Raw genomic sequence first — 17,510 nt, forward strand, 5'->3', positions numbered from 1 at the left:
CTCAACCTAACACAGTTGAATGTGTGACCAAATAAGTAAAGAACAGCACATTAGCAACAGGAAAATACCATTAACACTCCTTGTTCCTGCTTACATTTGCTCCTGCTTAAGTCTTTGTCTTCTTTACGTTTGCACAAATACACTGTAGTGTATGTATAAAGACGAGATTAGCTGTCTAAAAGAATAGTGGTATACAGTAGGTTAACACAAAAGAACTCACAGACTATGGTTAATCTGACTGACTTTCTTTCAATAATGCCATAAAATGAGGGATACAAATATCTCAGGTCTACATTGCCATAGTGGACTGGAAGGACAATATCAAGTGCCTCTGGGCAGGGCCGAGGCAGTCTTTATTTTTTGAAGAAGCTTAGTTCTTTTAATATATGACATTACATATCTTTTAACACTGTTGTGAATGCAATATTGTTCCAGTCTGCTGGGGCAGAGGCATCAGAGCTGGTGATGCAAACAAACTGAATACGCTGATCAAAAACACTTGGTCTGTGCTGGAACTACTCTGGAGCTGTTAACAGCTTGGAGAGAGGGATGCTGCGCAAACTGCTGTTTATCATGGAAAATGTCTTGAATCCCCTCCAGGATCTAGTAGTAAAACAGCAGAAATCTTTCAGTAATGGATGTGTACAGCTACTTTATGTGGCTTAAATCAGAATCAGAATCAGAAAAGATTTGCAGAACCTCTTAGACAGGTCCAACACCAATACCTACATGATCAATACTCATTACATACAATAAACTAGTGCTGATAGGGGGGATGACATATTGACAACTTAACTCATCTTAGACCTCTTTACAGCCTGTAACCAATACAATAACTTGTTAAATGAACATGTATGCAAACAAGTAAACTGAATGATAATATCAAGTATTGTTTTAATATAGACTAGAAAAAATATGAACCTGTGCTTTAAGGCACCAAACTGAAGATAAAGCCAAGACACACAAGCAACCATTTATAGATCCCCATCTCATCTAGCGCCGAGGCTGAGATGAAAGGCAAAACTAAGTGCAGACATGGTCTTACTCAATCTTACCCTACTCTGAGCCTAAACCTTTGTCTGTCTCCATAAACAGTGGTGACGAGCACATGTTGTCATTTTACATGACTAGTCCCTCAGCTTTATTTGTCCTTAGATCTTAAAAACCCATGTCCGAAATAAGAACTGTTTGGGAGACTAATTTCTTACTGAACTGTAACAGCTCCCAGCTGGTTCTCCAGGCCCCCTGGTGGGCTTAGCATTTATTCAAATGGAGTGTTTGGTACCCCTGTGATGTTACAGCTTAACTGAGAACTAAGGCTGAGCCAAGAGGATGTATCCCATTGAGGTGACATGTCACAAGCTTCCTGTGACTTTAGCTTTGTTTCTGTCAAGAGATTTTTGTCTGGTGTGTTCTGTGAAGGCTAGATCAGTGAAAGAGGATGACGAATGATGGCCGTCTGTTACTGTAGGTAGGTCTGGGTTTTGTGCCTTCAATGGGTTCTGTGACTGAGTGTAACAAAAGGCACAATACAATATGGTAGTGTACTAGGTTGCTCTTTTAACAAGTGAATATTTTCGGACCCATTACGGTTCACTGCTTTTACATTACATAGATTTTACATGTTTTAACTGCGTTGTGCAAAAAAACTTGGCAATGGCAGAGCAAAGCACATCATCACCAGACACAAGCCTCATTCAGTCTTTTGAAGTCCTGTTAACACTGCACATGAAGAGTGACGCTGTTGAACTGTTAAAAAAAACAAAAAACAGAGAGGCTGTTATAGATGACTCCCTGTCTGTTAGTGGCATGTTGTTTGTCATGATCTCACAGTGAGTCTTTGGCCCCGAGGACACGTCATCACTCTCACCACTGACACCCACCAAAGAGATGTGTTTTTTTAACCGATCCTGGCTAGACCTGCTTCAGTCTGAGAGAAGCATCCATCCATCTCTTTCAAACAAAGCTCACTTTGTAAAATCCACTGTAAGCTGTACCCATTGGTTATTCCAACTGTGTGTAATAGTGGTGTTTGTATATGCCATATGTATTTTCATTCGCAGACACAGTGTTCAAAGAAGAAAATTTAAAAGCATGGCAAAAACAACTCACTGCTCAGTAGCTTCACTTGTCTTAAGTTGCCTTTCCCTCATGCACTGTCCCTCGATCCCTCTCAAGGGGAATAACGGATTAGACTGTTTTGTAGACTCACTGCCCAAGCAACTCTGCAAATTGGACCAACACACACACTCATACACCTAAACACGCACACATATACACTAGTTACCCATGCACGTGCACACACATAAAGCCTTGCCTCAGGGGAAATAAACCTCAGCTACATTCTTGTAGCATTAATGGCCAAATCCTATATACTGTAGGCACTGGATTCTAAACCAAACAGAAAGGAGGAGTGAACTCTTGCACAGTACGGAGTCTGGAAAATGAACAGCAAAATCACATCTCTGAGGAGTCTTCCCACAGATAGGTCATTAGTGAAGGAGATACCGAAGCACCCTGATAACATGCAGAGAAAGGCAAAGAAACACATACCCTGCGTATATATAAACCTATTAAAGCTGTTTTGTGAAAGTATTACAAAAATTCTTGTAGTTTAAAAGAACCTCAGTACTGTAATGCATGGTATAAGAAATCAAATGGCCGTAATAAACGACCACATCCAAAAAAAATCATAAATACAGTGGACAATACTCTGAAACTTAATGATTTCCCCATACATAATTAACAACTAGGAGCAAATTGAGAATATAGTCTTCATCTTGCTTGTATGTTTTATTAATGCTCTGTATCTGTCATATCACTGTTATCTATGCTATAAAGTGCTACATTATTCACTACAGTAAATGGAACGAATAGATTTAGAAGATTCTCAAGAGACAAAAATCTTAAAGCAGGGCCTTTAGTCTTGAGATAGCTCCTTTGCTCTTTTCGTGCCCGTCGAGTGTGTGTTGGATGCACAGCGCAATGTACCGTTATTAAGTTGCACTCTCAAGTAATTAACTATTGCATTTCAGCTCCTTCTCTTCATATGTCAAAGACTCTTGTGAATTACTGTCCAACAACTACTGTACACTGTATCTGCTTCTCCTTTTTCCTCCCCCCAGGAACACTTTACGCCAGAGTGCAAATTCAAGGAGTCGGTGTTCGAGAACTATTATGTCACATACTCCTCCATGATATACCGGCAGCAGCAGTCGGGCAGGGGCTGGTACCTCGGTCTGAACAAGGAAGGAGAAATCATGAAGGGGAACCATGTCAAGAAGAACAAACCAGCAGCCCACTTCCTTCCCAAACCTCTAAAGGGTAAGCCTGCCCAGATCCTCTTTCACATTTTACAACCCAGCGTTAAAAAGTCTAATCATACTTGATCAGAACCAGTTTGTACAATGCGTTGTCCGACCATTAAATCAAGAGTTTATAGTTGTTGAAGATGGAGTGAAAAGGCGGCTGTTGTAGAGAACACAGAGATGCAACATTGGTATCGTCTCTTTTGGAAAGCATTCCTAGTGTTTCAGTCAGTCCTTCACGTGAAAAGTGATAGTAGTAGTAAGTAGCTTGAGAGAGAAGCTCACATTCCGACTCCTTTTTCACCTCTGCACAGCTGACCAATCACAGTGTGTAGTGGGTGTAATTGTCAGCTTGTCAGTTATAGAAAGTTCAAAAGTTATCTGGCCATCCAATGAGCAGATCTGATGGAGAATACTGGAAACCTGAGAGGAGTGCAGTGTTTGGTATCTGGGATAAAGTTGCTGTACCTACATAATCTATAGACAAAGTTTCTTGATTATTCAGCAAAGTCACTTTTCTAGTTGGCAAAGGGGTTGTTTTCCCACAATAAGAGACCTTCCTGGAGAAGCACTAGCTTTTCTCTGCTGAAATGTCCCAATTTTCTTTATACTTTCAGAGCATGTGGATATTCTTTTACTAAGAAACTAAATGAGCTGCTTTCTACATGACTCCTTGCCATTTAGCAGTCTCCTTAGAGATGCTGGCATGGGACCTATTCAGTGGAGTCCTCCAGCATGGTCACACTCTGCTGCAGACACAGCACGGAATGAGGCCGAGTCATTGTCTGTGACCAGAGGCAGCAGGGACAATATGTTTAAATGCTATGAACAGTAGCACCCAGGATTTTATTTTCTTTACAGTAAAGCCACAGAGAGCCCCTCCCATCCAAAAGATGTGTGCGGTAGTATGGCTGTAGAGAACAGAGAAACCAGGGTGGAGGGATGGAGAAATGGTTCTGTTCTCTCTGTTGAAAAGGCCACAGTCCTTTCATCTTCAACAAGACACAGATTTACCTGTCAACTGAGAGAGAGTCTTTTTTCACTTCAGTGGGATAAAAGATTTTTTTCTCCTTTTTCTTCTCGTAGTATGAAATGAAAGGCTTGCAGTGCAAAATACTCAAAACAATGACAAAAAGAGGCCATTCTTTTTTAGATTGTTGACTGTTAGGTACAGTTGGGATCTGTCACATGAGGATCTTTTTATAGTTTCACTACATTCTTTTGTGAGTGTGCACATTAACATGTCTACAATCACTGGTGTCTAACTAGGCGAAACCTAGTCTAACCGTTTGGTTTTATTGAGCACCAGATATAGTACTTTAATCATAAAATGATACAGGATTGGATGAATTGGCTAAAATTTAAATGATAGAGTTTGAAGTATGTGCACTTTGTTATCAGTGTATATTTTGCTTCCTTCAAATGAATTGCAGCAGTTTTACTTTAATTTTGTTATGTAGAATGTATATTTTCATTCATGTCCTTAAGTTTCTTATGAGAAACAAATTTGACTTGAATTTACACAGAATACATCTTAATATTCTTATTTCAAATGAATGATTGGTCTGTTTGAAAATGCCCATAATTATCAGTACAGTATAGTATTATACACATTTGTGGTGAGGCTTAATTTAGGCAAAAATGCTCCTCTGTAAAGAGGGTCAATGCAGATCATTGCAATTTTTTAAAATTTCAAATCAAGATGATGAAATATTTGTGGTCAGATATACCCTCTTCACACCAAAGACAGTAGAAGATGTAGATGTAATACATCTGTGTGAAAACTTAAAGTAATATATGAGAGAACTGTGCTGGAGATTCCAGTTTGGAGAAAAATTCATAATTTCTTCTATTTGTCAATGTGATCCTGCCCCTTCTTCCATCTTTGGTGGGGCTCCTCCAGCCAGCATCTTATTAAGAATCCATGTCTGCCCTCTGAGATCACTATAATAGCTTTTCACTTTCATTTAACAGACCATCCAGGGGGTTTCAAACACACTTAAGAGCAATAGCCAGAGAATGATTGCCTTGCTTTATGCTGAGAGAGAAATACTGAGAAAGAGAAAGTGAGAATAACAAGGAGAGATATAGGCTGGCAGAGACTGTATTTCTAAGTGATTCCAAAAACCATTGCCCTCAGCTGCTTTTTATGTATTTTATCTAAAAGCAGAAATATAGTATTTTGGAGGTCCAACAGCAAATCCAAAAAAAATAGAAAAATTAACTAAATAGATATTTTTGTTGTAATACCCAAAGATGTGAGACATTCCCCATCTACTGCACAAACTTTAAATTATCCAGTACTCCACAATATTTACTAAATCTTTTACATCATTTAAATTCCAGATGTAGCTAGTGGTTTGCAAAGAACTTTGTGAGGCAAAGAAAGTGAGGAAGAGAAATAAAGGAGAATTTGTTCCAGCAGCTCATAAAGAGGCAGTGGTGTTACAGGGCACCAATTAAGAAGCTGTCTCTGCATTGGCAGTGGCATCTCCTCCAGCCATTACTCACTACTCTTGTGGTTCCAGTCTGTGAGTCTCAGCCCACAGCCTCTCATTCTGTCTTCCTCTGGATGAAGCAAATTCAGTTCACGTCATTCAAACCCAAACAAGAAAATCCTCTTACAATTCTTCCAGAGAGTCTTGATGCAAGACACACAGAGCTGCCTTTATCGGGAAAGTGTATAGTCTGTCACTAAAACACAGTGAGATTTGTATGGAGGGATGTGAAAAAAAAAAGACTAGATGGATGGTTGTTACTGGGGATTTATGTTTAAAAATGAATAGCAGCAGTGGTGTTTGTGGTGGAGGTGATACTGTAATCCTGAGGTCAGTAGCCCTGCCATTAATCATATGATACTTACACTAACAAGACTGGTACCAATCATCAGCAGTTTCCCAAAAGAAACCCTGCCATTGATTGACGCGTATACACAACGATGGTCTCTGGATTGCTGCTGTAACAAAAATGCTGGGATAAGTGAAGTGTCTGAAGGACTGCGTTTGCTGTTTCAGCCACAGACTCCCATAGGAGTGAACATCAAATAGCATCCTCGGCAGAAGGATGTTGACAACATCCTGAAACCAAAGACTGTGAACCTCAGATTACTGATATTTCTTCTGAAAAGCGATTGCTGAGATGCAGATTGGGCCAATGCTGCATACACAGCAAAGCTAAAGCACTAGCAACTCCTGAATTTATAATGCCATGCTGTGAATGTGGGATTTTTTTTTTACTTCAGCAACAACCTGGTCTGCTGTGATCTCTTGATTCAGCAGTTTGCAGGCAACTATAAGTAAAGTTATAGCATCACAGGACCTGTTCTGATAACCAAAGCAAGCGCTACTCTACAGTTGTTTTTAATGCTGTCTGTATACTACTGTTTGTCTAATGTAATAAAAGTCTGTTTTTCTGATCTGATTCATGCTCATCTTGTGTTTCCACAGTGGCAATGTACAGAGAGCCATCCCTCCATGACTTGACAGAGTTCTCCCGCTCTGGCAGCGGCACGCCCACCAAGAGTCGGAGTGCCTCAGCAGTGCTCAACGGAGGCAAAGCCGTGAGCCAGAATGAGTCGACGTAGCCCGGTAGCCGAACCCAGGCCTGTGGCCGAACCACGAAAACCTTACCTCCAGCAGAGCGTGAATCCAAGCAGACTTCTCTCACCGATCAGCGGTTCAGGACTAGCTACGACAACAAACAACACATAAACACCCAGACACCATCAATAATAAAAATCTAAAAAAAAAAAAAAAAAAACAGTTAGGCACCATCTTTGTCAATCATTGTTTCTGTCTCAAAACAGCATCAGAAGTAAGAAACTTAACGACACATAAACCATTCTGGACTTTAAAAAACAAAGTAAAAATTTTTGTTTTGGGCTTGAGATTTATTTATTACCCTGATCACTCTCTTTTGGTGATATCGCGTTCCAGTTAGCTCATCGTTGTTTTATTTTTCTTAATTTCCTGTGGACAATAATTTTTCTTAGATCATGTAGACACCAAGCACTCGTGCATCTGTCAGACAGGGACAGGAAGTTAGACATGTAGGCATTCAGGGCAGCCAGTAATGGTGCTGGTCTACGAGGCTGCAGCGGTACAGTACAAGCCCTGATCTCTTGTCTCATCCATGCTTCTGTGAATACAAAGCCTATAAACTCCCTGGTGTGGCACAGCCTAGAGCTGCTGGGACTGTGGCCAGCCAGATGGTAGCTCTCCTGCGTCCTAGTGCACACGCTCAGAGACTGAGCTCTCTAGCATGGGAAACTGAAGCCTATGTTCAGCTGACCTGAAATATAAGGGACAGCGTGGCTCTCCTGCAGTTTTTTTTTCTTCTTTTTGGAGATGCCACAGCTGCACCTTGTTTTTTGCTAATTTTCTGAATTAGCAGAGAGCTTTTTAGTTGATAACTGGTTTTGTTTTTGTCCCCTCTTGTTCTCTTCCCTTGCCATTGTTCAGTATTTGTATTTTTTCGTTGCTGTTCCATTATTGAAAGGGGTTCCAGCAAACCAAAGACAGAACGAAAGAGTGTCCCTTTAAGCCGCTGAAAACCAAGCCAGTATAAAGGCAAAGCTGGAATTTTTTTCACTGTACATTTTTGATGAAAGAAGGCAAAAGTTTTGAGGGGGGAAAAAAAGGAACAATGGACACAGGAAGTGATTTTAAACACGTTGGAGTTGGCAGCGTGCTTGATGTCGTGCTTTTTGCTGATATGCTCAATGACAGAGGTATATGAAACGTTTATTCTGTGTCCCCATTCCCTTCTGTTACCTCTGTGTTCACAATGTCGCTGTCTCTTGTCCTTGTGATCTGTTTCTTCCCTCTGTGCTTGTGTCATACTTCGACCCCCCCGCCCCCCCAACCTCCCCACAATCCTTTTTTTGTCGACTTCTATTGACTGATACAGTTCACCATAGGAATATGGTGCAAGCCCCTTCCCAGGATGCTTGTTATGTGTTTGAGTAACTTATTGTGGTGACAATATTTTCTATATTTAAAAAAAGAATACTGTGGACTTTTAGGTGGCTTAACATTTTATAGGACACGTCATATTTGTAAAAGTGAAAAAAGAAGAAAAAAAAACATACAAAAATGAACATCTTCCCTTTCTTGCACAGGGCATGTACAAACACAATTATGTACAAAAAGGACCCTTTTTGTGGGCTATGTACTCTTCCCTTCAGCTACATAACTTCTTTCCAGTACATGCTTCTGGGAGGCTTTCTTTTCTTGGTTTCCTCCGGAGGTGGTTTGTATTAGGTGAACCTATCTGTTGCATGGGAGAAAGCAGGGAAATTCTGGTCTAGAGCTGCATGATGTAGGCTATGTGTATTAACCCATGTTGGATCATGTATTCCAAACTACCAGGCTAAATCTGATAAAACAACATATACAGGCAGACATTGTGGCTGTCTGATAACTTCCAGTTGTTTATTATTTGTTGTATACACAAAAATGCACTGAATAAAATGTTTATATTAAGATATACTTTTAAAATGTGTCAGACTTTCTTCTTTGTCCTATTAATTGTGTTATTTATTACACCATCCAGCCGTCACAATTATAGAGAAGACTGGGGTTTGGTAATTAGATTTCAGCTGGCAGGATCTGTAATAATTGGTGGTGTGGAACTGGAAATGGTGCTGCATTCTAGTTTGAAAAGCTGACTCCCTAGAGGAACTCCTGACCATACACTCATACCCTGCATCTTTGCTATCTGTGGACAACAACGTATCACATAGAGGTGGGATATAACCTTAATTGCCTCAGAGTTGAGGCTGCTGGACAGGCTTATAGGGCTCATTCTATCTAATAAATCAGTATGTCTTTTGGATTTGAAAAGCTAAAAACTAGATACCTGGAAACTGCTCCACCGCTGTGGCTTTTCCCTGTGTGTGTATGACTGTTGTCTTGACTCAGTAACATCACAAAGTAAGCAAGATCACTTTTACCCCCCCCCCCCGCAAAAGGCTGGTCTTGAGATTGCTATTAGTTAAAATGTTTCAAATCTTCTCTTCCCGGAGAAGAAATCATGTTTAGGCCAAGGCACAACATCACACATCAAGACCCAACAGCCTCAGGATTCCTTCTTAGCAAGGGGAACTACAGGCTGTACAAGATCAAACATGTCTCCACCTAATGAGGCAAGGCAAAAAAAAATCAACAATCCTATTTGATGGGTAAAATTAGAACACTCCAGTGATATAGGGTCCTCACATGTGCAGAGAGGATGTGACATGAGGTAGTAATTACCTGGCGACTCTGTCACCGCTAAGAGATGCTGGGAAAGAATGATCTGAATGATAGGGTGACACTGTGTTAACCTACCAGGCTTTGTTAATAAGGTCAGCCCTCTCCCTCACTGTCTCTGTCATCTCGGAAAGAAGCGCTCTCTTTAATGAGGGGTTTTGTCCATGATCGCTCTGCTCTGATTGTCGCCCACAGTGCATGTCAGGAATGATGAGGGTAAAGGGTGTCAAAATGTGATGCAAAGAATAGTCAATGTAAGAAAAAAGTCAAACTGACTGCTAATACTATTGAAGAGCACATGGAAAATACAGAAGGTTTTGTGAATCAATTTATCAATAAAGATATTTGTTAGGTTAATAACCAAAGAGATCAATGGAAACAATGACGTTAGAGGAATTTCTTACTTTCTTACTTGTTAAAATATTAAACCTAAACTTGCTCATCACAATGACCCAATGTTCATTTTAATAAGATTACGTATCATAAAATCTCCTATATGATGAATATTTCTGAATAGGGTATTAGATTTGAATTTTCACCAGTTTTGTCATTAACTCCTACAAGATGTACGGAAGAGTTGAGCTTATATCAAAAGATCCAATCAATGGCATACTTGATAGTGCGGACAAAGTTGTAATGCTGCACATTAAATAATGTAACTTTTTCCTTATTATTAGCAGAAATGATGAAAGTTACTCATCAGTATGTGTTTCCTAATCCAAATAAATGATCCAAGAAGTCTGCAACCACCACGCAGCTCATGCCTGTTTGTCTAACGTCATCAAAAGTACCACTAATGTGCAAACAGTTAGCATCTAGACCTTTGAGTACCAACAAGGACCATGAATGATAACTACAGAGAGACTGCACTGTGGTGAACAATGGATGGATAGTTCTGAATTTGGCAAATACTCTAGTAAACAAACTCCGATGTAGAAAGAACTCTGAAAAATCGTTACACTCGTCTAAAGCTGTAAGTCTGAGTCGTGTCATTATACGATAGTGTTAGAGCAAAAGAGACTTTTGCTGGTAACTACCGCCTATTGTACAACTCCACAATAAGCTTGCTCTTCATCCTTGGAGTGTAAGATAGAATAGGCATCAATTTGGTCTTTGGAGCCTGCCTCATTACGCCCATTGCCAGCAGAGACAGGAGAACTAATAGGCCTCTGTAATATAGGCCCTGAAATGAGCCACTTCATCGTTCATGTAGTTTGACATCCCCCTACTCCCTTCATTTCCTTTTGCCCATCTCTAGACTCCATTCATTAGCATGGGACAGTCCAATTTATTAACTGAGGCTGCCTGCCTTGTTCAGAGATGGTGATGTGAGGAGCGGCCACTTTCCCTCTGTGGTATCTCTTTCTCTCTTTCCCTCCTCCTCTCGCTCGCTTCTTTTGCTCACTGACCGATCAGTTATTCTGCCCTTCACTTGGCCAGACTAATGAGCCTTCATGGAGCCCCCCCAAAAAAGGGCAGATGCAAATTCCAAGGGAACGGCATCTCATGCCCGTATGCACACACCCAGCCACACACATACACACGTCAAGCAAAGCTATTGGCACTCCAGCGTGCAAGGATTTGAGATCAGCGAGATCAGTCTGCTATAATCTGTCACGAATCATACAGAGCTGATGGAGCTGTGATATATGTGAGCACTGTGTACCTGTGAATGCTATAACTCATTACCCTTTATCACTGCCAGCACAGGCTGACTGGCTTTATTCCTCTCTCCCACCCAGTCTCCCTCTCTGTCATTTCCTTCACAATTGCACAGTTGTTTTCAGCGCAATGTGGTTTTTATGTACAGAAATTACATGAATCTTTCTATAAATTGCTTCATATGGAAATCTGAATGGCAAGGCTCATAGCATAATCTTTTAGTGCCACTTCAGCATCATTATATTGATTTTGTCAATATTTAATAAATTATTAATTAATGCTTTACATATCAGCAATAAAATATAAAGCTACAGTAGACAAACCATTAATAAATTATTGAGAGAGTCAAGTATAATAATTTACAACCCCTACTACAGTGCTTCATTGTATGATGTATGTAGAAGGATGTGCATCAATCATCATCAGATTCTCCAGTCTTTCCATTCCATTGGGATTAGGAGTTCTTCCCCACTTAAAGTGCTGCTGTTACAAACGTGTCTTGTTGCCTTTTCCCCTATGATCCTCTGTCACAAGAGTTGTATTATACCGAAAACAATTTTCCACCTGTCAGTCAAGAAGTCATTGCATGAAATTACTCTAATTACGAAACAAGCTGGAATGATTTTGCTCCTTGGATTTTGCACAAAATTTAATGTACAGCAAACTGAGTTAAGTGCAACTTCCAAGAAATATTGATGCTTTTACAACCTACGAGGGAAGACAAGGACAACCGAATTTAATTGACTGGCTGATGAAGAAACCTCCCACGAGGGGCAGCTGCAACTCTCATTTACTTCTCTTCTCTCTGCCCCTTCTCAATCTCCTTTATCTGTTTGTTGTAGACAATTTAGGAATGGATTACTCTATACATTGATGTGTTATTTACAATGAAAATTACATGTTAGCTCTATTGGAATATGAAGATTTATTGTCATGGTCCACAGGTCCCAATCCCTGAAAATGAACTATACCAAGGGGTGAAATTGAAGCTACTGAATCGACTATAAATAATGCTGAGCTATATGACTTTAAACCCTGGAGACATACCAAGAGTAAACAGACAGGAGTGGGGACAAAGAGAATGTGATAGAGGAGAAAGAAATAGGCTAGAAAAGCTTAACAGTGAGATGAATAAAGTCACCCAGCTAGTGTTAGGAAACAAAGACCTCCTGGGGAGAAAACAGCAAAAATGAGTGACACCTGAGTTTAGTTATTCTGTAAAAACAGTGCACAGAGCTGGCATACATGCCTGAGCTTTCACATGAAAAACAAAACAAACCCCAAAAATAATAATCAGGTGACAGCAGGAAAGACACAAGCTGACTAACATTCTGCATTCCTTCAGCTCACAAAAGTAAAAAAAAAAAAAAAAAAAAAAACTGTCAGGTCGAGAAACTGATGAAATTGAATGAAATGCACCACTGCTAACCCTGTTGAGCCAGGCCTCTCAGTTCCTCAACCCCCAAGTGCTCTCTGTGAGCTGAGAATCCAAATAGAGTTTACTGCCATTTGTCCCTATAACAACCTCTCTTCCATCATCCTCCCTATGTGGCCCTGGTTGGCACAGAAAAAGCAGTAGCTTCATTCTCAACAGATTACCCTGAGCAGAGAGTGTCTCACACCTCTGCTTATCAGCGCTACCAGCACATCAGAACACCAGGGACAGGCAAGAAAAGATGAGAAAGACACACTGGCCAGAGAATGCACATTGATAACATCCACCACAAATAGCATCAGTCATTACTGCTTCGCCCATTAGAGGTGCAGCACAGCTGGGGTGTCAACTCCCGCTTATACTTCAGGCTACAGTTGGATTACATGTGGATTGTTTATCAGAGAAAGGAACTCAACCCACTTGTGACTACTGAAAAAGAAACTAAAGATGTAAATCAGAACACCAAATTTGTGACAGTTTTTCTTGTGTTGGCTCTGCACTCCAGCGCATCACCCTGAATTTGAAATGGCTCAAATGAAACAATGAGTATAAGGTTACAGAGCTGACTTTAAGGTTTGTAACCCATAAATATTGGTAGAAACTTGAGATCTTCTTTGATCAGACTGTCAGGCCAGTGCAGCAGCCATTTTCACTTCTTGCTTATTTCGGGGACTTTTTGACCCCAGTCTGGTCTTTAGCAAGTAAAAACTATGCTTACATGGACAGAGGTCAGGTAATTTGCTTAGTCAGTCAAAACAATCCCCAGTTTAGCAGTAACTAACTCTTTGGATGTATTGTTTTTACATTAACTGGCATGCTACATTAGGACTATGTAAGAGCTATGAGTCCTACAGGGGTCCAAGGTTTTAAGGCACAGGTTCTGAAATCCAATATCCCCAGTTCAGATACAGTTGGTGACCTTTGCTGCACCTCATTCCACATCTGTCCATCCCCTCATCTCCTGTCAACTCTCTACTTCTGACTCTCCAATAAAGGCTCACAATGACCCAAAAATACTTAATTGTTTCAATTAAAATGAATATGGAGTGAAAACAATGAAAAACACACCAATGTCCTAATACTTCCTGAAAACACTGTATGTGAGTCTATCCTTTGATGGCACATACAGTAGCTGCAGATATATCAGTGTAGAGTGGGAATACTTCAAAATTCATGCAAATGAATTGTGTATTCAGAGTACAATGTTGTGGGTGGGTTGACTCTTCTCAAAGACTTATAGTACTGTAGCGCCTCCATTTCTGTTAGGTATCGCATCTCAAGAGAGGAAATCACAGCTGCTGATTTTTTTCCCCTTTTTTCTTGAAACCATTTGGACATCCACAGACCTCTGGCAGGCCTCTGACAGGGAAACTGCATCACCATAGAAGTTTTTAGTTACAGCACTACACTGTATTTTCTCTGTATTAGATAACAGCTTCAGACCGCATGGTATAACAAATTACACAAAAACTCACAGAAAACCCATTATGAAAAGCCCTTTGTCTGGTTTGAGCAACCTTTGCAAAATCCCATAATGACATTTTAATTCGCACATCTGTCATGTGTCAGAGGTCTGTTGTACATCTGGACCTTCTGGATGTTTTATCTGGGATCATATATGCAGTGACAGTTTTGCGCAAGACCAATTATTATGACCAACCAATGAGTGATCAAATACCCCTGTCTCGGCCAGAAAAGTTAGATTAGCGTCATTGTAATCCAGACAAAGAGAACAACTCATTACTTTAATGAATAATCCCCAGTTAATAACATAGAAGAGCAGCTTTGGATGTGATTTATGGATAATATAAGGAGGAAACAATTGCTTTCTCTGCTGTGTATGGCAGCTGTTCTCATTACAGTTTATATTATCCACATTGCAATCCTAACATCCAGTGGCCCTGGGGTAATGAAAGTCACCAGCTGTAGTCTTACTGTTTTATGTAAACTCTGGACAAGCTCTCTTATCTCAGGGGGGTTGTGGGGTATTCACATGGGATGCTGCAGTAACTTTAATATCTAGCCTTATGTGTTTTACCAGACTAGTGACATCTTGATGTCTGCACACAGTGCGATACTGTATATAAGCTGCACTTAGTGTTGGTGGAAATTTACTCTGAGGAATAAAAATGCGATTCTACGAGCGGCCTCTGCAGACACATGCACAATATAGACATTCCTAGAGCTATATGACTGGAGTATGACATTGATGAGATGTGCGATGGTGCCTTGCTCTTGAAAGTTGAACATATTTTAACATAGTTCATATTTAATTTTGTGGGTGTTGTGCTTTTAGCAACACATCTATGATCTTCCCAGTATTATACATGACCAATAAGTGATCAGTAAATGACTGGAGTTATTTTGCACAAAACTAACAAAATTAAAATAAATTATAATATTTCCTTGTATCTGTACTGTATTCTTGTCTACTGAGGCTATAAAGTCTGGAGAGGGTTTGTATCTCTGGTTCATTAATGATGCAGTCCTCCCTGAAGGATTATTAAATGTCAGTGGAAGATGTTATCTGGCAAGAACCTCTTCCTCTTTGAATCTGAGGAGCTGACACCAAAGCCTGATGTTTACTGCAGAAATGTTGGATTAACTTTGTTGTGCCAAAGACTAAATATTGTAGCTCTATTAAAATATTTTCATGTGATATGACATTATCTGTGATAGGCTAGTATTTTGTGGGGATGAGAAATCTACTGTGCATACCCCACTGAAACAGAACTGGCCTTGCATTGTAATGTGTGGGGCTTTTATTTTGTGTTTTTGGTTGTAAAATTAAACCTTTTACTTGGTGTACATGGTAATGTATAGAGTATCTAGAGTAAATATCTAGGCTATACATTACCATGCATTTGCATGTTGTGAGTAATGTGTGATATTATGGTGGAGAGGTGCAATAAAGGTATGATCAGCTGCATTTTAGTTCTTTCAACTCTTTGAGACAAAAGATTTTGTGTCCTTACAAATTCAGTATTAACTGCTATATTACTTGGAGAAAACAACATGTATTGGTACACTGAGTCTGGGACTGTATGGCTGTGTGTCTTCCATAAGACAACAACATCAGAAACATTTCATCTACTTTGATATTGTGGGTTCAAATAGCTGCCACTGTCTGAGGTCATACCCTCACTCTCTCCTGTCTGTTCAATCACTCTCCTCCACCCCAATCAAAAGAAAGATGTTACATAATTGTCATTTTTTTCCTTCAAAATGTGAGACCATTTAATGTATTACTGCACCTTATGAGTCATGTTTTTGCAATGTTTGTGTGGACCCGATGTGTAATTCTTTTCATCAGATACTATGAACTGATCTTGTGTCAGACCCTCCAACCATATTTCTATACTCTATTCTCAGCTATCATTGTGTGTATTCTCTACAGCTTTCAACACCACATTGCTGTATAAATAAATGTCACCAAATCTTACAGACAGGGACATCACCAATTAATTTTGTGAAAGTGAAAATTTATTTGAAATTTGATTCATTCAAGAGAGGTCCAAAAAACCAGCATGGAGTGTTATGCAACTGCAGCAGATTTCAATAATACTTCCATTTTTTGGTTTCACCTGTTCCAGCTGGATTTGCTTCAGTACTTTCAGCCTCAACTTATTCAAATCTCAGTCCTGCAGAGCAAAGTCATTCCCTCAGGACTAGAGGAAACACTTTGTGTACTACTCATTTCCCCTTGTCTGACTAACATACTCGCTATGTCATCTCTAGCACGGTGAATCACCCATTCCTATTTCCCATAATCAGCCACTCAAATAGTGAACAACAGAAATCAAATTTCCACCACAGAGTCAAGATATTACTAATTTCTTTTGAAATATTACAAATTTCTAATTGTTTTTTGGTCGCATCATATCCTTGTTATTTGCAGTCCGAATGCCTTTCAGTTAGCATCAGCCCTCCACTCTTCCTGTCCCTATTCTTATTGTTAATAACCACCCATTTTTCTCTTTGTGCTGCATGATGTTCTCCCTCCCTCCCTTCCTCTCATTCGCCTTGCTTCTCGTTTCTCCCCACTGCTTGTTTCCATGTGCAGGAGGGAATCCCAACTCTTGCCTCACTGCAGTGGATGAGGTCAGGAATTACGTAAGAGGGAGCGAACGAGCCAGACAACCAGCACTCACCTCTGTTAGCATGCAGTCAAGCAATCAGGCAGGCAGTGAGAGGCAGGCAGGGGCCACATCCAATATTTATGAAGCCTCTGCAGCATAAATGCATTCTTCCTCGGCCCTGCTCCAGTACAATAGACAGCACTTGGTAAATGGCTGTGTGTGGAAAACATTTTGCCTCAAGTCCTCCATCCTGCATCATCTACTCCTGCACCAACCCACCACCCCACCACCACCAAATAACGAGGTGGAACATACAGTACATTTGCTTACTGGGATACAAGAAACAAGGGAGCCTGAGGGAACATTAATGAGAACTCAGATCACTGCCTGTCTAACCAGAAAATGTGTGCAGAACTGAGCAGACAGATGTGAGAGTGGATATCTTCAGAATATCTGATAAAAAATCAGTGACTGAGATCACATAATGAAATGTGTGTCATGATGTTTTGATATTACATTGAATATGTAACACTAGTAAACAGCGAGGCTAAAACAGAATGTGTAAAAGATGTAGTCGATGATGTCTGTCCCTGTCAAAACAACAAGACCAGCTTTAATATCCTGCTGGATTGACTGCCACAAGCCAAGGTCCAGGAATGAATCAATATCGCCGCCCTTATCATATTGGTGGGATGGCGTGATTTACTGATCTGATATTTGAGGAAAGCAATTTGCTCTGCTGAGAAAACATGACAGTTTGTGAAGGCTATTTCCT

General features: G+C 40.2%; 1 protein-coding gene across 5 annotated transcripts in view; it reads left to right on the plus strand.

Moving 5' to 3' along the window:
• Positions 1-8,806, plus strand: part of fgf13a (fibroblast growth factor 13a) — an 89,258-nt gene extending 80,452 nt beyond the window's left edge. For all 5 annotated transcript variants that reach the window (XM_051072462.1, XM_051072463.1, XM_018660406.2 and 2 more), the window contains 2 exons: positions 3,126-3,324; positions 6,755-8,806. In XM_051072462.1, the coding sequence (XP_050928419.1) occupies positions 3,126-3,324; positions 6,755-6,891 (336 nt within the window). In that variant the 3' untranslated portion in view covers positions 6,892-8,806. The remainder of the gene's footprint in view (positions 1-3,125; positions 3,325-6,754) is intronic.
• Positions 8,807-17,510: the final 8,704 nt, after the last annotated feature.

The sequence above is a fragment of the Lates calcarifer genome, linkage group LG8 (assembly GCF_001640805.2).
Source record: "Lates calcarifer isolate ASB-BC8 linkage group LG8, TLL_Latcal_v3, whole genome shotgun sequence".
Classification (NCBI taxonomy): domain Eukaryota; kingdom Metazoa; phylum Chordata; class Actinopteri; family Centropomidae; genus Lates; species Lates calcarifer.